At 34.0% G+C, this 26622-nt stretch overlaps 1 protein-coding gene across 3 annotated transcripts in view; it reads left to right on the top strand.

The window, feature by feature from the left end:
• Positions 1-22511, top strand: part of CEP120 (centrosomal protein 120) — a 39851-nt gene extending 17340 nt beyond the window's left edge. For all 3 annotated transcript variants that reach the window (XM_084505149.1, XM_084505148.1, XM_084505150.1), the window contains 10 exons: positions 571-753; positions 3585-3681; positions 3765-3917; positions 4395-4484; positions 5049-5141; positions 6798-6959; positions 9894-10016; positions 11475-11573; positions 20192-20337; positions 20984-22511. In XM_084505149.1, the coding sequence (XP_084361275.1) occupies positions 571-753; positions 3585-3681; positions 3765-3917; positions 4395-4484; positions 5049-5141; positions 6798-6959; positions 9894-10016; positions 11475-11573; positions 20192-20337; positions 20984-21224 (1387 nt within the window). In that variant the 3' untranslated portion in view covers positions 21225-22511. The remainder of the gene's footprint in view (positions 1-570; positions 754-3584; positions 3682-3764; positions 3918-4394; positions 4485-5048; positions 5142-6797; positions 6960-9893; positions 10017-11474; positions 11574-20191; positions 20338-20983) is intronic.
• Positions 22512-26622: the final 4111 nt, after the last annotated feature.

The following is a 26622-nucleotide window of genomic DNA, read 5'->3' on the forward strand; positions in this document are numbered from 1 at the left end:
ATTAAAGGTTTGATAATTCTTCTAACACAGCATATTTATGCCAGTTGAAGTCTGTTGGCTCTGTTTTCCTTTTTTAACTTGATGGCAGTCATATCCATATTTCATCTTTGGAAATATGAAAACCTGGAAGGCTGAGTACAGTTGAGTTGTGAATTCTGACACAGTTTTCCAGTAGTCCCACATGCTTTTGATAGGGGATTTAGATGTGGTTAAAAGAATCATTGTAATTGTGATGTTTTGAAAGGAAAAACACAGAAGATGTATTCCGTGAGTGACAGTGACTGAAGTTCACATGTAGGTATTTATAAATGAAGATCTAGGTCTGTTAAGATTATTCAGTCAATCATTTTCATTGCAATGTAGTTCTCGCTAATAAATGGAGGAAAGAATAACTTCAGCGAAGTAAGTGATGAAAAAGACAAAGTTTGTGAATCTCACTCCTCTGAAAAGCAGTAAGGCTGTATCATTTTGTTGCTTTGACCAGCACTGAGATTGGAATTGCCTTTTTGAACATGAGGTCCCATTTGTCTTCTGTTGGTGACTGACGTGAAAATCATTTCATTGTTTCAGATTACCTCTGCTGGTTGAGTTGTGGCACAAGGATAAAACAACTAAAGACATGCTTCTAGGGATTGCCAGACTTCAGCTTTCAAATGTTTTGGCTTCAGAAAAAACCCGTTTCTTGGGTGGTAATGGTGAACAATGTTGGCGTCAGACTTTCAATGAAACAGTCAGTGTCACAGCAGCACAAGGGTAATAACTAATTAAAAGTTTTTTACTCTGTAGCAAGCCTTGAAGAACTATTTGTTTAGTATTTCTGTGAACAAGGTCAAACTTTCTCGATTATAAATTTGAAAGGTAAAAGGTAAACATAAATTTGAAGAAATTGAGAGTACTTATAAAGGCTGTGTTTTGTTTATGTGTCTGCATTGGTAGCCCTGCAGCAGAAAACACGACAAAGAAATAACACTTAATTTTTCACCTTTTAACAATTACTTGCAACACTTAGGTTTTCTTGATAAAAGCAGAAAATAAGTAAGAGGTTTTGGTGATTGAATCTTAAAAATCATACACTTAGGATTACTATTGATGGAAACTTATACATACATGTAAATATTTCTGTCAATGCATACATACTTAAACCTACTGTTAATATATCAACTTGCTTGTTTTCATATTAGGAGCTCTGGAGAATAAGATACCAAAAATGAAATAGAGAAGCCTGAAATTAAAACAGAATAGTGGCTATCAACAGAATTGAGAGGTCTCACAAAGTGGGCTGGTGTTATTTGAAGAAAATCCTATTTATTTTTAAGTGTAAAATGTTTTTGGTGGTCTGTAAGTATTTTGGAAATCAGTTGTAAGCTCACATGGTTTTAGATGAAGCCAAATCTATATTTTTTGCCTGGCAAGTGAACAGTTTGGGAAACAAATTAAAGGACCAGAGAAAATAACTGAAAGTTAAATATGTCATTTAAACTTAGCACTTTTTAACCTGAGCTTTCCACTCTGAGGCCAGCAGAATGGTGATTTGCTTTCCTCATTTGACATTTCACTCTATAGTTTCACAGAACACAAATCCATCACTTTCACATTGGTTCCCTTACCCTGCAAATTTACCCCCATCCTTGCACTGAAGTTTGTCTTCTAATAGCTCACATTTGTGAGACAGTGCTTTAAATTGGATGGCTGAAACCTGTATAGGAAATATTCTTAGTAAAGAGTGCTAACTGTATTGGTGAATAGGGGTGTGTGTGGTGCAGTGGAGTTGGGAGTAGGCATCCAAAACATTAAAAATTTAATTACCACAGATATATTGTGCAATCCTGCATTGATACTAGAGTATGCTGGTTTATATCCTATAATAATGATCTTGGGTAATCTTCACACACAGATCAAAGAAATAAGTACCCAATTAAATAAAATGAGGGACTTTACTGAGAAAGTTACTTAAGAATTGTGAATAGCTGCTGATGTTCCAGAAAGAGTTAAGTCTGTGTTTATCCCTAGTATGTTTTTAGACATACGTGACTTCAATTAAAGTTAGGAGGACAGTAGAGAAATTTATATTTTCAATATTATACACTGATAATTGCGGGGTTTTCAGCTCATGTACATAAGAATAAGCGGTAGTATTAGTGTGTGAATGTTAATCCTTCATGTAAATGAACACTTATCTTTTTTTATATTTATGTACTTCTGTCCTATGTCCTTGTTGAAAAAGTGAACTGTGCTAGAAATCGGTGTGTAGACCCTCATCTTCTGTATGGTGAGGACTTAATTATGCCTTTAAAAATAAACAAAAATTCCACTAAGACTGAGGTCAGCGTTAAACCTCTAATCCTATGAATAAGTAAAGCATGCTAACATTTGACACAAGAAACTTCAGGGAACTAACACAGCCTGTCTTTCATCCTCCTAAACTTGTATTAAATTGATCTCTGTCTCTCTTTAAATTTTTGTGTGGCCTGATTCAGTGGAGAGTTGGTTTATGATCTCAGCGGACACTAAGGTTGACACTTTTAACAAATAAGTTTGCTAAAATAAAACCTGCTTTTGCACAAAACCACTAGATGGCATTCTCAAATTCATGTAATTGGCTCTGTGTTTTGCTGTTCTGATACCACTATAAAAAATGTTATACCAACAAGAGCAAAGCTAGATGGGTATGTTAACTGACTTAAAATACAGACCTCAGAATTCTGAATAATTATTGCTACCTTTATTATTTATCTTGCTTTTTATTAGTGACTGATAGGAAGTTATAATAACTCAATGCAGTAATTTGTTTTCACTTTGCATGAATTAATGTAGCCCCTCATTTCCCTTGAAAAAGAATGATAGCGTAGATGATTGCACCTTTGTAAAAATATGTTGTCTACTTATATTTACTTGAAGAAGAAATTCCAGTGAAAGAAACTTCACCGGTGAATTCTCGAAGCTTTTTTGTCAAAAACTGCAGTTTCCAGGTTTTGAGGGATATTGTTCTGGACGCTTTCTCACTGTACTAGGACAGATACTTACCATACTTACTGTAAGGCCCCCTCTAGGTGGATTTAAGGTTGTAAATTGCCTGTGCTGAAACATCTGGAAATGGTATTTTTTTTTTTTAGGAATCTAAGGATGGATTACAACAAATGATGTTATCCACAATATATTGTCACCTGACATTAGAAAGTTATGGTTAACTAACACCACCAATACAGTACTAATGAAATTGAGTACCTTAAAAATGAATTCAGTAGCACAATACTTTCAAGAGGTAGACTTTATTAAACAGATTTATGACCACAAGAACAATATCTCTATCATTCTGTTCTTACAGGGATGAGTCAATTGTGACAAAATGTTAGTTAAATAGGTTCTCAATTACAAGTTGTTAAGGTCAGAAAAGCTTATTATAGTTGCACAAATTTGTACTTGTTAACTCTATATATGGGAGAGCCTGACTGTGTTGTCACAGACTTTAGCAACAGTTGCCTGACATTACACAGAACCTTCTAGCAATTCAGCTTTGTTGCTTTACTTGTCTTAAAGAACACTTTGAGTATTTTTGACTGTTTTTCGTCTGATACAATTTTCAGGTCAGGCAACAGAATAGCAGAGCTTTCATATGCCATCACTTTGGAAGACTACGGGCTTGTGAAAATGCACGAAGTTCTGGTGTCAGATTCTTCTCAAGTAAATTTTGCATTAATTTTAGCATTTTTCCTTGAACGCTTTGAAATGTTGGTTTTCTAACTAAAGATCCACTGTTATATCAGTGTGTAGGTGCTGGTCAGCAGCGGCATGCCCCCCATACTCAGCCTCCTTGTGTCCCAGAAAACCAGCCAGAACCTCGAGAAACTCTTGAATACAAAGCAGCACTGGAGTTAGAAATGTGGAAGGAAATGCAAGAAGACATCTTTGAAAATCAGGTCTTTACTCCTACTTCCTAAACTGCCCAACTGTCACAATTCTTTCATGACTTATGAAATGCAGTAGGTATTCAATGTGAAAGTTATTGCTGTTAAGTATTAACTATGCATTTATTTATTCTCAGTCACTCTACTGCTGTTCTTCCACTTATTAAGTCATTCCACTTATCCTATAAATGCTTCCTTCAAAAGTGAAGATTGTTACAGTCTCATCTGGGTTAAGAGAGTGAGAATATGGTTTCTATTAGTTGATATATTTTTCCTCAAACTTATGCTGGCTTTGCAATTAGTTTTTAAGAGTAACAAATGTATCAAAATCATTTGAGTTACAGTAAGTCAGTGTAAAACTTGTAAAAACTTTTTTTTTTTTTAACTTCACTGCTCCAGGCTTCATTTTTTTAGTACTCTGTAGAAGTTGTGCTATCAACAATTTTGATTTGAGTTTCTGTTTAGGAACTCTTTTTCTTTTATTAAAAGCTTAAAAAGAAGGAGATGGCCCATATGCAAGCACTTGCAGAAGAATGGAAGAAAAGAGACAGAGAGAGAGAAGCATTAGTGAAGAAGAAGGTAAGGAAACTAGTTTATATGCTTGCTGAAGAGTCTCATAAGTCTCATTACTGCAAATTTTGACAAGATTCTTTGACTATAACAAGGGTCTGTGATACCTCCTTGTGACTTAGAGGTGCGTATGCATTTAGACAACAGTACAAAAATTAAAATCAGAGGTCTTTTACTTCATTTTAACACCAAGGCTAGTGGTACATTTGTTTAATTTTGAACTAGAAGTTGCTAGGTTGTTTACCTTTTTTATGATGATATGTAGACAGAATATTTGTTACTGTAAAATCCTGTAGGTTAGCTTGCTGACTCCAGGGGATTTTCAGCTTTGCCGGCTTCTTGCTTGCATGGTCAAAATCTTCAGCAGTCCAATTGGAGCATACTATTTTCACTAATAAAAGAAAAGCTCTCCACCATGATTTCATGATTGAAAGCTGGAGATTTGTTTTGTATGTAAACTTGTGAACCAAATGTTGTCCATGTTTTATATCAAACAAACAATTTTAAGTTCTTCAGCTGTCTAAAGCCTATGTTTTATTGCAAGAAAATGTTTTTTTGTTTGTTTTTGTAAAGGTAGCAGAATATACTGTTTTGGAAGAACAACTTCAGAAAACCTTGAGGGATCTAGATAAGCGAGAGCGACATCTTTTTAGTGCTGAATCAGAGGTAAAAGTTGCTTGGTCACTTTTTCGATTAAGATGCTTCTATCCATTCTTTCATATGGAGGCAGTTATGACCTGTGTATAAGAACTAAAAGAGCAACATTCATACTAATGCACAGATGAGCACTAACAATTGCAAGCTAAATGTTTGTTATCTCTATACATATTCAGTGAAATAGAAGTTAAGCAAACTTGTGCGTGATTTGTTACAAGTACAGAACTGTAAGCTTAGGTTTCTTAACAGAATTAGTGTCAGTGGAGAGATTTATGTAACATTATATCTCAATTATGTTTAGTATTCTATCATAGTAAACATTTTCCATATGTACAAGAGTGCCTTACTTCAAACAGTAATTGCTAGACCTACCACTGTAACAAATAGGAGGTGCCAAGGAATGCTGGGAAGAACTGCAATTGTGCAAATTTTGTCATCCAGCAATATGATAGAATCGTTATTTTGTATTTTTTGGTAGTGACAGGACCAAAGAAGATGAGGGAGAAACCAGTAGCTACCACTGTTTCTGGATGTCATTGAACACCCCACATCTAGGGAGCAAGATGAGTCCTCAGGAAAGCTATATATGGAAAGCATATGGAAAGAGAGAGAAAAGAAACTTCCTGTTTACCTACTTCAGAAACTTCAGAACAGTCTCACAACTACATAGGTAGACTGTTGTGGTGACTTAGCAGTCCAGTGAACTTTTTTTTTTTTTTTTTTTTTCCTGTGGTTCAGCTCAGCCTCTTTATCATAGGAAACCCTCCTTTGCTTGAGAACAAAGCTACAATTCCCAGCAGAGGCACTGGCAGGCTGAACATGTTTCCAGTTCTTTACTCAGAAGCTCTTTATTGTCCTCAGGATGTAGCTTGTGCTATAAATTGTCTGACTTTACCTATAATTTAAACACACAAAATCTGGTGATTAAATTTGGATGCATTTCAGTTTGAATAAAAGTATTTGATTCTCATACACGTTTGTCTCAAAACTTGTTCTAAATGTAGTGAGATTCTAACTCAATGGTTTAGAGATAACAAAAATCTGTGGATTCCACAGGCATCTAGACAAAATGATAGAGAGTTCATGATTACATTTTGAGGGGACAAAATGGTCGATGTGGAGGAGTAAGTAGGCTAGTATGCTAAGTAGGCTAGTAACATCTATGGCTAGGCTATGTAAGTAGGCTAGTAACATCTTCCTGAAAAGTTCAAACATGTCAAGGATGGTTTTCCTGTTAAGCTCAATATGAAATCCTTTCACTGTACTCATTTTGAAGAGTGAGATCCTACTGAACAAAATACATTTTCTTGGCTGTAGGAGTAATTTAATGTTTTCTGTAGTGAAGAGATTTTAATTTTTAATTTTAGTAGGAAACTAAATTCTGTTTGTAATGTGGTTTAGAAAGTAATTAGAGACAAAAATATCCCTGTTTTTAGTAGTCAAGTAACAGTATACTTGTAGGCCAAATATATGAATTTGAAGATGATTAGTTAATCTGAAAGCCAACAAAAGGGGGTATATCAAATATGTAGGTAACAATGCAATTTCTAGTGCTTAATTTCTAAAATATATAACTTTTGTCATGAATGAATAGTAACAGCTTTAAGAGACTCTTAAAATAAAGATTCTGAATGTATGAATTGATGTAGCTGTCTCATTCTTAAGCTTCAAAGAGTAAAGAAGGAGTTGCAAGCAGAGCATGAACGAAATAAGCAGGAGTTACAGGATTCTGTGCGACGTGCAAGAGAAGAATGTGCTCACCAAATTGAGCTAGAAAGGTCAAAAATCAAACAGATGGAAGAAGACAAGCTTCGCCTACAGCAGCAGGTATTTAAATGTTTAGTCTCTATCATTTAAGTTTTATATTATTTTAAGTAAGGATGTTAAGTTGAGCAATGATATTGAGGCAACTTGGAAAATATTTCATCTCCAGTTGTTCAGTGAGCTACATGCTGGATCCACCTCTGTCAATCTTGCTTCATAATAGGGCCAGTTGGCAATGCAGTGGTTATAATTTCATTTTGTAAATGCTGAAAATCAAACTGTGATTACAAGCATATGTTTGTAGAACTGCAGTGTACAATTCTGTAACTTTAATAAATTGTTAACAATTAACATATATGAGAATATCTAGGAAGCTTGACTTTGAAGTTTGTTTTATGATTCCATTGCAAAAAAAATTACTTTGCCATCTTTGGGGGGTGAGGAAATTACCTTGATGTTATGTTCTTCTGTTTTGATAATGGAACTTTAATTAAACTGGGAAAACTTATGCTATGTTCTGTTGTCCTGTATGCTATCTTTTGCATTAATGGCAAGACTTGCCTAATTATTTTTTTTGTTGGCTGTTAAAGAATTCTATGAAACTTCAAGTTACTACCAGCCTTTTCTGAAGCAGTTACAATATTTAGAAACTTAACTATTACTAAGATCTAATATACTTAAATTAAGTATTTTTCTTACTTAAGTACTTAGTTTATGGATGGGAGGTACCTGCTTTGGTGTTTTTAAAAACAGATATACTGTATCAGACCAACAGTTTGTTGAAGCAATGGCTGGATTTTGAGGTGTAAAAAATAAGAAGGACAAGTAGAAAATACAGTCTTTTGCTACAGCTAGGGTTACCATTGAGTTACATATAATCTGACTGAGAGGCTGCATTTCATTTTTACTAGCCATCAGTGAAAGTATTCATTAACTCATCTGATCCCTGTTTAAAAAAGTTTTACTTTTAGAATTGCAACATCCTGTGTCAGTGAGTTCTGCAGTTCTGTGCTATTTAAAAAAAAAAAAAAAAACAAACAATCCCATGTTCATTTAAAGCTTCTTGCTTAATATGAATGAATAATCCTTAAGTGCCTGTGTTACATGCTATTCATGATTTCATAAGTCTGTCATGTTCGTTTTCCAAATATGAGCATCTTTGTGTCTTGTCTTCCCTTGTCGTAAAGTTATGCTCTCTAACTGATCGTCCTAGTTCCCTTTTTGTGCCATTCCTACTATTTTGCATCTCCCTTTGTGCTTCAGTATGAGATGTAGTTGTTCACTTAGTCTACATGAGACATCAAACCCCCTTGTTTTGTTGAGGAGTTAGGATGGTTTGTCCTTCACTGTGGGATAACTCAGTTTTTAATGTACACAGGCAGAATATTCGTATTTCTACCAGCTCTGATGGTGTTATGATCCTACCTTTTCAGATTATGGGGTTTTGTTTTGTCTTTTAACAAAGAATATTCTGGAGTAAAGTGGAAGAATTCTAAGGCATATACTCTAATTCATCCCTTACCCTTTAGTTTGAAAGCTATGTGTATTTACACGATTTTCACATATGAAGATCTGTAGAGGTTTCTGAATGTTTAACTCGTTTGAAGATGAGCCCTACAAGAGATTAGTTTCTGAACCATGCATTTTGAAGAATATCACTTTTATTCTCTGAACAGACAAGTTGTGCTTTTGTATGGTTTGTGCACTAGCTTAACAGTTTGTAGTCTGAGGTCTCATGAGAAATTCCATTATTTTTAAAGCATTTTCAGAAACAAACTAATTAAACATTGATGTGGAAGTTCTAGGGATAGCTTGTATTTTTCACAGCTAACAAAACTGGCTGCTGTTCTTATCATTGATGTCATATGCCTATGTTTTAAAAAGAAATTGGTAAAAATATTGTCAAGAAGCAATACTATATCTGTCAAACTAGTCTATCATCTCTTTCTGTGGAAAAATAACTGCAGTGAACTATGTTTTTGTATGGTTTTCTTATAAGGCATCTTTGCATTCTTACATCAGTTCTATAAAAATAAATTCTATAGAAAATGCAGAAATTTCTTGTGGAAGAATTATTGAGGTGACTCAATTAGGAGATCAGAACTAAAACATTGATCTACTAATAAAAGAAAGCTTTTAAACAAAGAAATTTTCTGAAGCATTTTCACCCACTATTCTAAACTTAGATACAATTAAGGAAACATTTGCATTAACTAGTTAAAGATGAAACAAGTTGTTATCATCAATTCTGTGGAGGAAAGTATCACTTATGTCAGGTGTATTAAGGGCTTTCTAATTGAGTAACCTTTATTCTTCTACTGTTATATTATTCTATCATTAAAACTCTCATATTAGATGTTTTCTCAATGTTATTAATACCGTATAATGAAAAAAGTAGCTATTAAGTGTTTAACTTACAGTGTTTTTTGTAGCAAAGTAATACAATCATATATAGTAATACAATCATACATGTACATCTTTCAAATTACCAGTTTTAAGATGAAAATCAAAGCTCAGTTATGGTATCTTTGTGAAACTCTGGAAATAGTGAGGACAGAGGTACATGTGTTGAGTCATTAGTTACTGAAGTCTTTGTTTCAGCCTCTTAAATTACTATTTGGCCGTATAAAGTATTAGGTATTTCCTCTCCCAGACATTCCTAAACAAGTTATGCCTGTGGAAGTGTGTCAGTAATAAAACTTAATACAGCAGATAACACTGGCATTCTTTAAAAGTTGTGTGTAAGTCTAAATAGTTTTGTTTTCTGTATTTCTTTTGCAAGTCCATTTTAGAAATGTGAACAGAAGTGTTTATAAATCTTTCTGCTTTGTATGAGGAGAGACTGCTTTTCTTCTTTTCCAGTACAAGCAAAGATCATCTTTAAACTTTTCCTTATTAAAACATTGCTGTATGACATCATCAAGAAATTATTAATTATGAATATGTAACTCTCAATATCTGTTTTATATCTATTTTAATGTATCTGTTTTAATGTAGCTTTATGAAGCAGAAAATAAGCATAAAATCTTGGAGAAGGAGTTCCAGCAATACAAAGAACAGCAAAGTAGTAAACCAGAAATCCAGCTACAGTCGGAAATAAATCTCCTCACTGTAGAAAAGGTATCTTATTAGTCATTAAAAACTGTCACAATTCCTTGGTGAGGGAGATGTAGAATAATCTTGCATGAACCTGGCTGTCTTGTCCATTTTGTTTTACTTTTTCCAACAATGTCTCCAAACTAAATATTCACACACAATGAAGGCCAACAGTGGCCTTATTTCTGTAGAGGAAGCTGTGGCGAGGCTAAGGCAGGAAAAACTGACCATATATAGGTCAAATGCATTATTAGTGCCATGATTTGTACTTGGGACTCTAAGCTTTCTGTTCAAAAAGTTTAAGAAGAGTTTCTTGTGAGGGTTGATTGAGACTGTGTGTTTCTCTTTAAGTATTCCTGAAAAGAGGTTGATTACTTATCAGTGGAATGGAATTACTATCACAAGTTGATTTCTTCATATGCTGCACATGCCTTCAGTAGAGGATACTCTACTTCAGATGCCCATTATCTGTGGTTTTAATTATGCCCAGAATTACTGAGAGGTCTGAATAAAATAGATTATTCTGAAAAAATTATACCATGCTTTTTTTGCACAAAGTGCACTCAGTTATATAGTGTATAGCTAGTCTGGATATTACTGTATGGTTAAATAGCTTTTAATAATGCAAGCAGGTAATTCAAAATATTTGCCTGTACAGACTTTTTAAATTCCTAACTAAAATATTGTTAGGCTTATTTTTAACTTAAAAAAAAAAAAAAAAAAAAATCTTCACAAATCTAGTGCTAAATAGTTCTTGTCCGATTTAAAAAATACTGTCTCAGATTTTTTTGATTGAAATGCTTCATTTTTTCAGGTAACCATGTTGTGTACTTCACACCTATTTTCATATGCCTTTTAGTACTGGAATATTTTTTGCACAGTGCAATGAATATTTTTTGGTAAATTGCATAACACGTTTTGGGGTAAATTGCATAACACGTTTTTAAGATTTATTGTTTAGACTGTAAAACCAGAGATACCAAAAACGTATACATATATTTTAAAGAATGGTTAGAACAGAGGTGCATTTCAGAAGAAAGAATGTAATATCTTCCATCAGCTCCAGAAAAGGGGAAAAAAAAGTATACACCTTTTAAAGGCAAGATTTGTCCATCAGCATTCCTGCTAAATTAGAGTTTATAATCTTATTTAAAAAAGAGAGCATGGGAGGGTGGGGGTGGAGAGGGGAGGTTACTAATTTGAGAATCTTAAATTTAAAAGGTTACATCAGTAGATTTAGTGCTAATAACTAATCTTTTCCTTTTGTATAGACAGCTATCCAATAAAAATAAAGCTATATTTTAAACAAGAAAATGTTCATGTGCCATAATATTTATGTTACATTATATAACAGCTTTAGATGATGTTGTATGTTACGCTACATAAACACTTTTCTTAAACCAGACCCTTTGTATATATACATCTTTCAGTGATTGTTACTGCTGTTATTGCTTCAGCTGATATGGTTTTAATTGCTTTTAGGTTGAACTTGAAAGAAAGTTGGAGTCAGCTACCAAGTCAAAGCTCCACTACAAACAGCAGTGGGCAAAAGCTTTGAAAGAACTTGCAAGGTTAAAACAGGTATACATGTTTTCTTCTTTCATCATATGAGACAACCCAGTTCATGCAGTGTTGGAAGCTATCTACAGTTACTGTTAATTACTGGCTGTTTCATTGTTTTAGTGTTTTGTTTGTCTGTAAAATTCAAGCTCGGAGATTTTTGCAGAAGTTAGTAGAATAGCTGAATAGTAGAATAGAGTTTTCCTTTAAATTCAGGGAAGAATACAGCTCAGGTCAACAAAGAAAGCTGGTTTAGCTGAAAGCAGGTGTGGCTCAAAAAAAAAACGTTAATTAATCTCATTCCTGGTAAAGCTCAGTCAGCACTTTCAGAGAACGTGCTTTGACCATCCTGACTATTTTGGTCAGTAACATTCCTAACTGTTTTTTAATTGTAAAATGAATAAAGAGTAGAGATTAAAACCAAAAATTGAAACAATGGCTTAAGACTTGCTGAATGCTGTAGCATGAAGTAAATTTGCAGAAGAAAAGTGAAATTTAAAATGAAACTTTGCTCGTGGTATCGGAAATCCTAATCCCTGAAACCAATGCAGTGAATGTACTGAACGCATTGAATGACTTTTGACTTTTGTCATTGCATCTTTCACTTATTGCAGTAAACTTTAACTAAGCAGTATATGTAAGAGTGGCAAGCATTTCGATTGTCAGTGACAAATTAATAAATCACTAATCCAGGTTGGTGAACGAACACTGACACAGACCTAAGCCTTCATAATTTTAGTAAAAGGTATTTATTACTTATCTTCACACTTCTTGTGAAGTAGGAAGGTACTTCTTAAGGATTATAATTAAGCAGGCTTCATTCCTGTTGTTTTTTTATTTCTGGAAAGTAAAAACTAAACCCTCCATTTTCTAATTGATTGTTGCTTTTTTAATCCTCTTTATTCAGTATGTTAGCTGTTTTCAATCACTATTAAAAACTAAACGTTAGCTGTCTTCAAATTTCCTTTTTGCCTACTGATAAAAAGAGAAATTTTCCTCTAATTTCTGACATGCTGTGCTTGGCAAATATGATAGAAGGAAGAACATGGATCTCATAAATTTCATCTTTCTGATGAAGATTTCTTCAGCAGCCATGAAATATCCTAGTTATTTTTAATTAATGCCAAATTTAAAACTTCCCTGTAGAATAAAGGAAAATACTGTTAGTTGCCAGATTAACACAGAGTATATCATCATCAAATTCTTATTATGAATTTCATCACAGACCTGATGATCTGAATTTAATAACATATGTAGATGGTTTCAGCTGACCCCCCTTGATGAAAGTCTGACCTATAAAATAAGTTGGCATATACAGTGAATTATGCTACTTAAGGCTTTTGTAGGACAGAACAAACCCTTTAAAAGTGGTTTCTTGTGTTTTTATACTCCCGTGTTTCATCTTATACTTGGTCTATTGATAAAGGATTTAAGTGACTTTAAAAAGCCAAGTAAAAGTTAAAGCAGAGCTGATCAAAAAACATTTACTGTGTTTTAAATATAAATTTGGAAAGTGTTGCTTCAGGAATTCTAGATCTGCTTTAGTTCAGATGATTTGTGCAATTGCACATAGTTTGACCAATTTCTTGTTTAAATTGGATTAGTACCATGTTAATTTTGCATTGCCTCTGGTGAATAGCCACAGGGCTGTAATCTGTGCCAGTAATTTGTCACACCAAAGCTCTCTAGAGAACTATACAAAACATTTGTGTAGTGAGGATTAGACGCTGAAAGCCATATCTTAGATTGTTAATAAATGTTAATGACAAAACCCAGCTGGTAAGTCTTGGAAATGAGATCTAATGCTTTGTGCCCATTGCCAAAAAAATGTTTAAACAGAGATTTCCATTACTCAAAGGTGACCTAGTACAGTCAATTTGTGAATTAAAGAAGCATAATCTACAGGCTAAGCATTTAGTAAAATGCTCTTCTGATTTGCAACCATAAAAGTCAATGTTTCCTTAATTAAAAAGTTTCCTTTTACTTTGGGACTAGTTGTTAGCACACATCTGTGATGGCTTTATATTTTACAGAATGAGATATGCACTACATAACTTAGAAAATTATGGGACTGTTAATAGAACATGCTCTGAATTCTCCATGTCTAGTAATTTGAATGTTTAAAAACACAGTGCTGGTGAAAACAAAAGAAGATCTGAGCAAATGAGGGCACATGTATATCACCTGTGCCTAACAAAGCACAGAAGTTAATTGAATTTAAACACAGTTCGTAAAGCTGAGTGAAAATAGTAAGCTGGGTCACATTCTGGTGAAGTCTTGTTTAGTCCCTCTTACTTTTTGCAACTATATATAAGTACTTCACTTATATCCCTATTCACCTTTAGAAAGACAAAAACTTTGTTATCTACATAGTTGTGCCTATCCTGGTAGGTTTTGTTATTTCCAGGGGTTTCAAAAGCTGACTTCTAAAGCTTACTGCCAAGGAAAGTCTGAACCTACACAAACAAGACGTGTGTAGTTCTATATATGTGAGCATTATTACTGAAAATAATCAAACCACTCACACGATGTTGTGGATATCTCAGGTACTAAATGGAGTGCAAGAAACATATTTTAAAACAAATACCAAAGCTAGCAGGAATTTCATTTTCAGCAGATGATAGTCTGATAATCTAGAAAACCAAACTAATCTCAAAGTGTACATACATACATCATTCAGTGTTCTGGGAAAAATATTTTTTAATGAAGTCTTTATTGTTTTTGTGTCCTACAGATCTGCTCAAACTAACACTGATGCATTTATTTAAAACAACATAGATCTTGCTGGCTGGTTGACATTTACTCTATCTTGTCCGGCCTCCTGCTTATCCACTCAGTAATTAATTTGATTAATTTATAAGTAATTTAGCCAAGGATGGGTTATAAATCTTTGACTTTTTTTTTTTAAAAAAAAAAAAAAAAAAAAAAAGGCAGTTGGAGGTCCAAGTCTTGGTTAAAAACTGTGTCTTGAAACCATCCAGGCCCTCCTACTGACTTGTCAGCTCTGGGTTATTTTCAGAAAACTTTACTTGAGTTCCTTAGCTTCAATCGTAAGTTTTCCCACAGACTTGCATGGTATGTGTGAGTGGGAGAGTGAATAGTGGCCGCTATTTAGCCATTGTTTAGTCTAGTGTATGTATGTTTACATCTCCCTTTTGGATTTATAGGCAGCTATGGCAAAATAAAGATTGTGCTTCCTTGATTGAAGAGCCTCTTAACTAGAGCACCTGGCGGCACAGAGGGGTTCTTTTACAATCTGATTGTAATTGAAATTTTTGTTTTCTTAATAGTGGCTAATTTTTATTTAATGCTGATTATTTCTCTAGTACCATAGGCTTCAAAACATGATTGAAGGTCCCACCATGCAAACTCCTAAAACAATATTCTTGCTCTCAAGTACTACATTAGAGATGCAAACCGATGAAAGAAGGCAGTAAGATATAGAATTAAATAATCTGATAACTAGCATGGGTCTTAAAGGTATTGTTTGGCTTGGCTTTGTTTGGGGTATGTAAGAGAAAGATGGCAAAACATCATATTAATAAGGAAAAGGAATATTGAAAAGTTTCCTTTTTCCCCCTCTTTTTTTTTTTTTTTTTTTTAAAAAAAAAAAAAAAAAGCAAAAGGGGATAGCATGACTGACAGTGCTGAGAAGGTAATGGAGGAAAAGGTACCTGTGCCTACTAGGTGTATTACAATAATAATATCCAGATGGTAAAAATTAAAAGTAATTTGCAGATAGTCTTCTTGATCATCTGTTATTGCCTTGCTGTGGGATGGTGGGTGTTGATAGTAAGGAGGTAATGCAAGAACAGAGTGTTTAGAGTTTCTAGTGGGTCTTACATTCTATCCACATAGCTGCTTTTAGTCCAGCAGCTAATAATTCTGGAGTGGACCCTTACCTGAAATCTTAAAAAGCAATCTTCAAGTTTCTAGAAGTTGTTTAAAAATCTAGGGGTTCTTATTCAGGCTTCGAACAGCTCGACAGGGGCACAGTAAGAAGTTGGGAATAAATCTAAAATGTACCTTATTGGAGGATATATTGTAGGAGCATATTCTCTGTGAAATAATAAGACCTATCACAAAAAGCCTTCACAGCGTGAATTGTGTGTGTATGTATACGCTTATGTGCCCTGAGGAACAATTAAGGATACTTTGTATTCAATTATATCCTTGTCATTAAACTTCAGCATACACAGAATAGAATGAAAATGTTACACATGAGGCTAGAAATGCTGGACTTCACGTTACTATTGTTTTATTAATATTTCTTTTTGAAGATTGCACAGTAAATTCTGGTAAATTTTAAGTACTATTGTGAAGTAGAGTTCCTTCTCTGGTTTAAAAATAAGCAGTGCTTATGCATCATTAAATTGTGATTGGGGAAAAAAGGGGATTTTAGAGCCTGAGTATCTCTTATAAAGTAGTACCAGTCACCTCTGTGATGAATAAGAAATACTTCTTTTTCTCCCACTGTAACAAGTCTTATCTGTCTCTGAACATATCAGAATAAAGCAAATTAATCCAAAATAAGCATACTTCACTTTTTATCAAACAAGTGTTCTAAGTTTTTTGCAATCTTCCTGTATTGATGGATTATTAAGAAATAAGTTTCTATTGCTGTTCTAAGCATCATACAAAAAAAGTTTGCTGTTACTCACTCTAAAACTTCTGTCAGACTTAAAGGAGTCAAAGATGAATTTTGGAAAATACATTTCAAAGCCTTACAATATGAAGTGTGTAACATTCACATTACACACAGGATCCATCATAAATGAAACTGCAAAATCTCTTGTCACTTGCTTTCATGTATTTTTCTGAGTTTCTAGTCTTATGCTAAGTGCTAGGGAAATCTTGCCTCAGAAAACACTTTTTTTTAATAAAGTAGTATTTTCTAGTTAAAGGTCATATTGTTCAGGGTAATCTGTACCTCTTAAAATGCTACAGAAATTGTTTTTCACTGATACAGGGCTAAAATTAATCTCATAGTTTCTCTCATCACTCCCAAACAAGGAAATTACATGGAATATTTGTCATATCTATATCATAATTGTATTAGTAACCACATTGAACATCAAACTGCACTTTTCTGAAAGGAAGTCTTATGCAGTGTTGTCTTTGGAGGCAAAATACACTGATAAGAGTTTTCTCCTTTTCTCCATAAAGTAGGAAATGTAGCACTCTTTATTCACCCTTACGTCCCACCAAATCTAGGGATATCTTGAGCAATGAACATGCTCACTAGGAACATTGATTTTTATTTTCTTGAACACTTTTCCAAGCATGAAAAGGAACACAAACTGAACAAAAGTTTCTTCAGGAAGGGTTTTTGTTCTTGCATCTTTTGGGCTTTCACATTCTTTAATTTTCCCCTTTTTTTGGTGTTACTAAATATCACTAAGTATGTTTTTTCATCAAAAAACTTACTGTTCTGAAACTAGGTAGTTCAGTGAGGGCAGAAAGGATGAAAACACCAAATGGGATTCCTTCTGCTCAGTCAAAGGATTGTGAATTTTCTGTCATATGCCTGAATGAGTTTAGGACTTTCTGTTAATCTTCAGAGAATGTACTTCTTTCAGACTTTAAAACACTTTGCTGTCGGTCTGCCACCAAGAACATGGTGCTGAACAATATAAAGGCCTGGGTCATTGACATTTTCTGCCTCAAGATAGTAAAGTATCAATTTGTAAGGAAATTTCTATTCTCAGGCCAACACAGTTGTCTTCTGCGTTTGAATTTTGTTTATGCAGTCTATACCGCATTTACAACAGGATCATATAGAACAAGTTTCTTCAGACTTACTGTCCAATCAAGAAAAGTAGCTGGTCAGCAGACCAAGTTACTAGATTCTTTACCTAAAGAGACAGACAAATAGAAATTTCTAGGCTTTATCTACATGTACAATGCAACAATTCTTCTCCTGAGATTAAATATAATTTTGAGTAGAATTTTACATTAAAACTCTACATTGTTTTATTTATTCTAATCCCTAAAGGAAAGCACAAAACTGACCATATAATCTGAACGCTTTTTTTCTGAAATGGGGCTGGCTATATGTTAATTTGTTCCATTTTGAAAAGGGTTACACTTGAACTTGGAACTAGTGAAAGCACCAAGAACAACGATGGTCTTCAAGTAAATATTGATCTGTTCTCGTATTTCTATACATCACACAATCAGGGTAATCAGATATGCTGTCTATATTCTGTAAATTAGTAGTTATAAAAACTGAAGTTGCAGTACAACCTATTTGAGCATACATAACAATCAGCATTTAATTTTACTGCTGGCATTTAGCATTTATATCACTCTTAGCCCACTGTATACTTGAAATTTAGCTTTATTGCCTGGAATCTGTTGCCTATCCAGATATTTGGAAACCAGAGAATAATCTGTAAACAAGGCAGCCATATCACCAAGTATATCGAAGATCAGGTTCTTGTGCATACCACTGCCACCTTCTACCTGCTGTGGAAATGATCAAGTCCTGTCCTCACTCTGGTCTTACTTAACCTGAGTAATCTGAGAGAGTGAGAGGACTTCCTTGGTGACAGATTAGTTTTGTGGGTTGCTTGTTGTTATTTTGTTTTTGTGTCTTAAGAGAAGTGGAAGTGTGACTTTTCTACGAAAACTGGATTCATTTTTCCTACTATATCCACGCATCCTGCTAGTTTTGTTTTAGTTGCAGTTTCAACCAATTTCTTCATAAACCAATTTATTCACTGTGGAAATAAGTCTTAGTGGTAGATCGCCATTAGTCCAAGTGCCTCAGAGCAGGAGGAAGGAGTAGTTTTATTCCATTCTATTTAAAAAAAAAAAAAAAAAAAAATGGGGGGGAGGAAGGGTGTTGGGGGTGATGGAGGGTAGTTGTTCTTGGGGTGTCAACACCAGTTTTAGTAATGGATTACACCTCCAGTTTCCCTTCAACTGTGTTTGGATTTCCTTAGAACTCTTGAATAAATATCAGTTGGCTATAGTGATTTCTTACAATTTGCTTTACATATTTGTTGGTTCGTATTCTAAAACCTATTTTACTTAAACCTATTTTACTTCAATTTGAGCCTGCTCTTCAAACGTGTACCACAGAAAAAAAATGCTTCTCACATGGTAATGTTCTTTTGTAAATAATGTTCTTTTGTAATTGTAATGAACTCTTAATGAGGGAGGAAGTGCTTTTTTTTTTTTTTTTTTTTAATACAATTTAGCCATCTATCAGCTGTAGACTCTTGGCAGGATTCCTGCTTCTGTTTTTTTTATTATGTATCCCCTTAGCAAATTGTTCTGCAGTCATTTTGGTCTGTCTCACTGAAGTAGTAGCATTTAATTTGCTGAATGGTATACTGGATTTACTATTAAAATATTTTGTAGTCGGGTGCTATGACTGCATGTAATCTTGTACAAGTGCTTCTGTATCACATTGGCTGCTCACATAAAAATGACCAATTAGAGCTTTTGTTTATATCAATTCCTTGTGAAATTTGAATTTTATTACTTAATGATAACAAGGGAGTGCTTAATATGCTTGGGACTGAGATTCAGAAAACTGCTTGGATGAAATCAAGGATTGGATTCCTCCAGAAATTATTAGGTTGGCTGTATAATGAATATATTCATGCGTATAAAGCAGTTGTGTTTTTTTACTGCTGTAATAAATATAAAACATTGTATTAACGATCAAATATTTCAGATGAAAGTGATGTCAAAATTACAAAGGTAAGCTCACACTTCACAGTATGTCTACATCCAGGATGTTTGTGTAACCTCCTACTTTGTTTTTTTAACTACAAGAAAAAATGCCACTTTCCCTCAGGCTTTCTGTTTCATTGAGTGTAAGACTGATTTTGTTGAGTTAGCACAGGAGGTCATACGGAAAATGACATGCAGAGAAAGGAACATGCTTGTCATTCAGACACTTCAATGTCAGAGTGGAAGTGGGCTACAATTCTAGTTTTGTGGCTCTATACAAGGCACTAAAACAAAAAGTAAACTTAGAACCAAGTAACTAAGAACCTTTAGAAGGATTAGTTGGATTAAATCCCCTGAATAAGTTACCTAAGGCATTGCATAGAGCTGGAAAACTCTAAAAGGAAATCTCACCAGAATTTTAGGAGTTCAAGGCTTAATCTTAAACATGAATTGCAACTTCAGCAAGTCTTTAAGCTTTGATACTATGCCTTATGGGGGCCAATATTGGGATTTTATACAGCTACTTACCATTTTGTCATACATGGTATAATCTATATATATCACATTACTAAGTTATAAAAAAAAAAAAATGTAACTTGTAATACTGAGACTGTTTTGCTATATAGTATCTTCAGCAATTTCACAAATAACTTTTATGTAAACAAGCTTAACCGAATATTTGTGAAGGTTTGTTCCTCTGTTCTTTCACTAATGCAAACATATCTGTGACTGAGCCACAGCTGCTCCAGCATGGATAGGTTTACTGCAGTTTTTAGTATCTATAATGCTGCAAGCCCAGTGACTATCACAGCTAAAGACATCCTGTTTAACATCTTTCTACTTCTACTAGAGACCTAACTGTTGTGATTTCATTCCTGAGGTTTTGCTTGTGTCACTATAATTAGCACTTTGACGTGTCAACCAAGTTACGTTTTTGTCCTTTCACCCATAAGCGTGAACAAGAAAGTGCAATGGCTCACCTTAAAAAGCAGCAAAAAGAGCTGGAGCACATGAGGTTGCGCTATTTGGCAGCAGAAGAAAAAGAGCTGGGGAAAACAGACCGACAAGAGCTGGAGGATATCAGAAATGAACTTAACAGGTATTAAAACACTTGTAAGACTCCCTTCCTGCCTCAGAATAAGAGAGGGTTCAGTTAAATCAAGACTATAATTGGCTATCAGTCTAGTAAAAGAACACATTTTAGTGTCCCTTCGGTAAAGATGGCACATCTATAAAATTCAGCAGTACTGTATTATAGAAAATCTATGTGTAAGGCCGCATTGTTTTTTAAGCTAACATAGGTGTATGACACTAGGCATCTTTTCTTCTTTCTCTTTTGAATCTTCAGTTCTAGGCATTTTAAGGGAGTTTAAAAAACAACAACAAAAAAAAAAACTATCAATATTTTGAATACATTAAAATTCTAAGTCTGTGTAGTGTCCAATGGCTGTCTGCAGTGATTCTGTACACTGAAGCCTCGTAGCTTGAGTGGTATTTGCACTATCAAAATATGAGCTTTGGTAGCAATTACTACATATTATGTATGCAGTTTAAAAAAAAAAAAAAGTTGTCAAATTGTAGCTATTATGTTGTCTTTCATTTATAGTTTTCCCTTAATTTTACAACAGAGAATTTGTTACCGATTCCTTTATTTTACTAACTACTTCAATTAATGTATTATTTCATCTGAAAATCGAAGCAGTTTTTAACAGTCATCCTCTTACCTTCCATTTTATTAATGCCAGGCTAAAGCAACAAGAAGAAGAGAGAAAGCAATTGCAAGATGTTAGAGATAATTCTGCTGGTAGAGTGGATAGTCCTCATTCTAGAAAATTAAATGAGAACATGGATGATTATCTCTCCCGTCTGATAGAAGAGAGGGATACCTTGTTGAGAACAGGCGTCTATAATCATGAAGACCATATTGTAAGTGAACTTGATCGTCAAATCAGAGAAGCTATGGCAAAAAGGAATACCACTAGATAAAAGTGTACAAAAAACTGTTAAAAAGAGACTAAACTTGAACAGACTAACAGATTTTTAAACCACCTTCTGCAAAAATGTATAGTCATGCTTAAATTTTGCACAATTTTAGCTATTTTTGAAGTCAAGGTAAATATTTGCAATTTATGATGTTAAGCACAATTGTGAGTTTTACAGGGAATAGCTGGTTTGTAATGTTTTTATACACATATATATGTGAATATATTTATCTTGTGTATTTTCCTCTGAAATGTTTTCTACCTCTTTGTACCACCGTGCCTAGGTTTGTTTTTAATATTTTTAATAATTATTCTAAGCTTTTTGGTCAATACTGTCATAACTTATTTAAATTTTTCTAAAAAGGATTCTTCAACTATTGTAGGAAAAAATTACATTAGCTATTTTCCCTGATAGAATTCTTAATTCTGACCCAAAATGTCACTTTCTATTAAATCACAAGGCAATCAACCTTTGCTTTGGTAACTGTAGTTAAGATAGCAAGTTCTGTAGTTAATACTCTTTCAAGAGTCAAGGTTTTAAATGGAGAAGAAAACTCAAACCTTATGAAACTGATTGAAATATTAAGTAACTAGTATGAATTGTACAGAATAAAAGTCCCTTTGTCCTAGCAGTTTTGCACATACGCCTGTAAGGGTGAAGACAGGACGGTAAAGCCCTGGTTCAGGAATAAAAATGCATTATATTCATCCCTTAAAACAAAAGATATATAAATTCACTGAATTAGTACCTCAAAGGTCGAACACTTGCATAAGAAAGCTTGTCTAAGTAAAGATTTTTTCCTTAATCAAGACCTGGTAATTTTATGATTCCTTAACATATATTTCAATGCATGTTGTCTTATTGCCACTTAAATTTTATGTAGTACTTGACTGAAGTATGAAAAAGATAACCTCAAGGTGCTGAATGCCACAACAGAATTCAATGAGAAATGTTAGTATGTGTATAATCAGTTGAAATAGCTGTGTTTTTTTTTTTCCCAAACTTCATTCCATGTCAGTTATTTTAAAATCATTCATGTGGATATAGTTAATTATATAAACATACAACACTGTCTTTTCAATGGGGATTTTTGTCTGTCTTGTTGGTACAATGTTTCTGAGTATTGAACAAGTCTTAGATATCTTTGTTCATCTAAAGCATAACAAATCCCATGCAAAAAACAAAATTACATAAAATCTGTGAACATCTATAGACACGTCTGTATATGTATTGCCTTCCTGTTTTGCATGGTATGAATTATATAGAAAATAGACTTACCATTGCATCTGACTTTGTGTTTTTTCTTTTCCTCCCTACCATGGGCTTCTCTCCTGCTAAATAAATTGTTATTAAGGGCCTATAAAGTTTTAAACTAGCCATATTAACTCAGATATCAGATTCTATAAGGAATTACTCGTTATCAGTGTCAGACTTCTTAAGAAATGCTTTTGTATTGCCTTGCACACTACTATTTTTTTCAAATTAGCGTGTTTAAAAAGATCCTACCAGTAAAACAAGTAATGTCTTCATAAATCCAGTACAATTCATAACATGTAGTTTTATGTTTTTTTGTTGTTTTATCAATGATGCATGATCATATGCAATTATTGTAAATGAATCAGGAGGGTTTATATATTGACAGAAAGACTTGCTCAAGACATTCTTCAAATGCTTGCTTGTGGTAGAAGTGCAGTTTCTTTTTGAAACACTGGGGGGTGTGTTAGACTTAAAGATCTTAAAGATTGTTTACTAACAATTTTCATAATTGGATATATTTTGAACCGATATTCTATGACTTTTCAGGTGTTACATTATTAAATAAAACTCAGATTTTTATTATTAATGATTTTGTGTTTTTTTCAACTATGTATTTGAACAAAAAATAAGTCTTTAGTGTTTGAAGCCATAAAGTTGCGAAGTTGATTTTCAAAGTTAATTTCATTTATGAATTTCTAATAATCTTTTTCATGGCTTGTAAAGAAAACAGCAGTCATGCTGCTGTAAGTTTTTTTTTGTTTGTTTTTGTTTTTTTTTTAATAAATAATTGTAGCTTTTCTAGTAAATCAGAGTACTTAATAAAAATCAGAGTATTTAGTAAAATACTTATTACATCACTTTATCTTTTAAAATATATTTATAAGCATGCTATTTAAAGCTGTTTGGGTCCACTTTGTCCCTTGAAAGATCAGTAAGATCAGGATTAGAAGAATGAGTTTTCTAAGTTTTAAATTTAGATTTTTTTTGGTTATACAGCTATTAGTCATCCTGTTCATTGTTTGTATTGTACACTTTCTCATCCTAAAGTACTAACTTTAGGCTTGATGTTTTGATGTAACTTTTGCAGGAAAAAAAGTGGAAGTGCTTCAGTCTAAAGTAGTCTAGAAATCTATATTTGTAGTAGATATATATAGCAGAGGGGAGCTCAGTATGGCTTTTTTATTTTTACATTGAGTTCCATTTGGCTTTTTATTGCTACAGAGCCATTTTAAACATTATAACAATTCAGTGGAACGACTATGTACTGCTTTTATCCAAAAAAAAAAAAAAGACTTAATTTTTACTTTAATCTTCTTCATGGCAAGAATAAATACCATTTGAAACAGATGCATGAGATAACAAGCGTATTTTAATTTATCCAGCATCCTACTGGAAACTGTCTTCAATTTTCTTCAATTTCAGCCTTGCTTCCATATTCATTAAAGAAGGGGGATGGGAAGAGGAGCAACAGTTAGGCCATGCTGGCATTCTGGCAGATTCGTACCATTGATTTTGATGCAGCCAGATTTCACTGGGGAAGTGGATGAAATTATTTCATAATAAGTAATTTTACTAATATCTTTGTTTAAACTCAAATGCCCATAAAATTTAGTAAATGGGGTAGCAAGGGAAAGGAGGTTTGTTCTGTTGACAAATTGATTTATTCAGGCACACAATTTTCAGTTTTGTCTGAATAAGGAGACTTCAAGACTGAATTACTTCCCATGTTTGTCCAAATTCAGTCTCTTAAAGACAAATCATTAGGCCATCTGAAAATGAGGACATTTAGAAACAGTGTTTATGTTAATCCAAAGTCAGAGGATCCCCCACCTGCCTCCTCAGGTGCTATAAGTAGTTATATGACTAGTTACAGTGGTGTGGACTTCCAGGTATTACTGATCTGTACTACCAGAATTAACTCAAATTACTTAGTGCAGAATTGAACGCAAAGCAGCAAATCTACACATTTCTACTTATGAACCTTCATGTGGAACATTAACTAAGGCTTTGAGAATCATTTATTTAAAACCAACCTTTTTTTTACCTTTTAATTATTAGTCTATTTGAAAATTTGTCTCTTTTTTGTTACTTGAAATGCATTGAGGAAAAATCTAAAAAATTACAGAAATAAGAAAAATGTTTTGCTTTGAAGCTGGTTTATTAAAACATGTAGTTACAAGACTATCTTTCCAGTATATTGTATTTTAGGGGGAAGCTTCAACTATTTTTTATAACTTTTTAACAGTTATCCAACACTTTCAACACTAACACACTTTATAAACTGCTGTTGTGGAAAAGAAGCAATGTTATGTCTGGCACTGAGCTTTCAAGTATTCAGTCCATAGCTCTCCTTCAGTGCTATTTAAATATTTCTCCCTTCCATCCACTGAGATAAACCTTAATGCACAGCTAAAGACGGAAGTCCTTTATCACATCTTCTAAATGCTACTGAAGTATTTGTACCAGTTATTACATATTTACAGAATTATTTATTTTGCTACTACTGTGCCTAAATGATCGTGACCTGTGTCAAGGCTTGGATAGGAAGCACTAGTCCCACTATTGTTAAAGACAGAACTGTAGAAAGGCGGCTGCATACTTAGATCTCATTTCATTTGTTTCTCCAGGGGGTTGTATTAGTAGTGTTTTCATTAGAAATGTTTTTACAGATGTCGGCTATCCAGATATGAAGTCTCTGTGGTGGAGAAGCAGTCAGGAGTTTGGCATTCAGAATAGAAAGAAAAAAGTCAACTTTGAGAGACTAATTTATAGAAAAATAATTTACTGACTTTCTGATGTACAGTAACCCCATGGCGGCTTTAATGTAGAGTAATTGAATTCTTGCAAGTACAGTTATTTTCTATTCTTAAGAAATGCTACAGCCTGCCATTCCCCATCACCAAAGACTAAAATAGTCCTCATTAATAATGCTTCTGGAAAAATGGTACCCACTGCTTTGTAGTCCAGTACTTCTTTTTCCCTCAAGTGAAATACTTGTAGTAGTTTGACAGAATTTTAAACAATTTATGTATTGCTACAAAAAGGTTTGTTCTAACAATATACATAGCAAGTGGATCATTATGGAAGTGTAGTATTACAAATATTTGACTGGGTTTTGATGCAGTTACTGGGACATAACTATTGACAAAATAATGTGGCATCCATATTTAGAAACGGGCTTACTCATGGCAGAGAGAGTAGAACATGGCCTGTAGCCTAATACTGTTTAAACAGCTATTGTACATTGCTCATAGCTTTAGCTGTACTGTGAGAAAAGTAAAATTGTTTTCAGAGACGCCTGTGACTTACTGTCACTACCAGAGGGTCTTCAGGAAAGCTGGGGAGGAACTCTTTACCAGGAGGTGTTGTGATAAGCCAAGGGGTAATGGCTTTAAATTGAAAGAGGCTAAACTGAAAGAGGAAAGACTTACATGTAAGGAAGAAATACCCTACTCTGAAGGTGGTGAGGCCCTGGCACGGGCTGCCCAGAGAAGCTGTGGATGCCCCATCCCTGGAACTGTTCGAGGCCAGGCTGGATGGGCCTTTGGGCAACCTGCTCTGGTGGGAGGTATCCCTGCCTATGGCGGGGGGGTGGAACCAGGTGATCTTTAAGGTCCCTTCCAACCCAAAGCATTCTATGATTAGGACAGCAATATTAAATCATCCGGTTTTAAGATGGGCAGGCAATCAAGCTAATAAATGTTTTATAGAATTTAGATGTAAGAGGTAATGGTAAGTCTTCAGCGTTTTTGTGCTCCTTTAACAGCTTAGTGTAAGTGAGGGGATTTTTTTGTTGTTGTTTCTGGAGATACAGAAAAGAATTTATTGGTCTCACTAGGAGACATTAGTTATACAAGAACACATACCATCAGTGTTTTCACCTGAGAAGGCTATTTTTGGCAATGAGATTATAATAGATGACACAGACAAGGGCTGAAAGGTACTGTAAGCCCTTATTTGCTTTATAATCAGAGATACGCCTGAAGGTTGAGTCCTACTCAGGCACGAAGTTGACATGCACCTTCTCTTCCAAGTCAGACAATTTAATGGTTTGTTTTTATAGCTAGCATACTAAACCAATACTGCTGATATGTTTTCATGATTATTAGTGCATATTTGGTGCAAAGTTGCTTCTTCTCTAGGA

The sequence above is a fragment of the Aythya ferina genome, assembly GCF_964211825.1.
Source record: "Aythya ferina genome assembly, chromosome: Z".
Taxonomy (NCBI): Eukaryota; Metazoa; Chordata; class Aves; order Anseriformes; family Anatidae; genus Aythya; species Aythya ferina.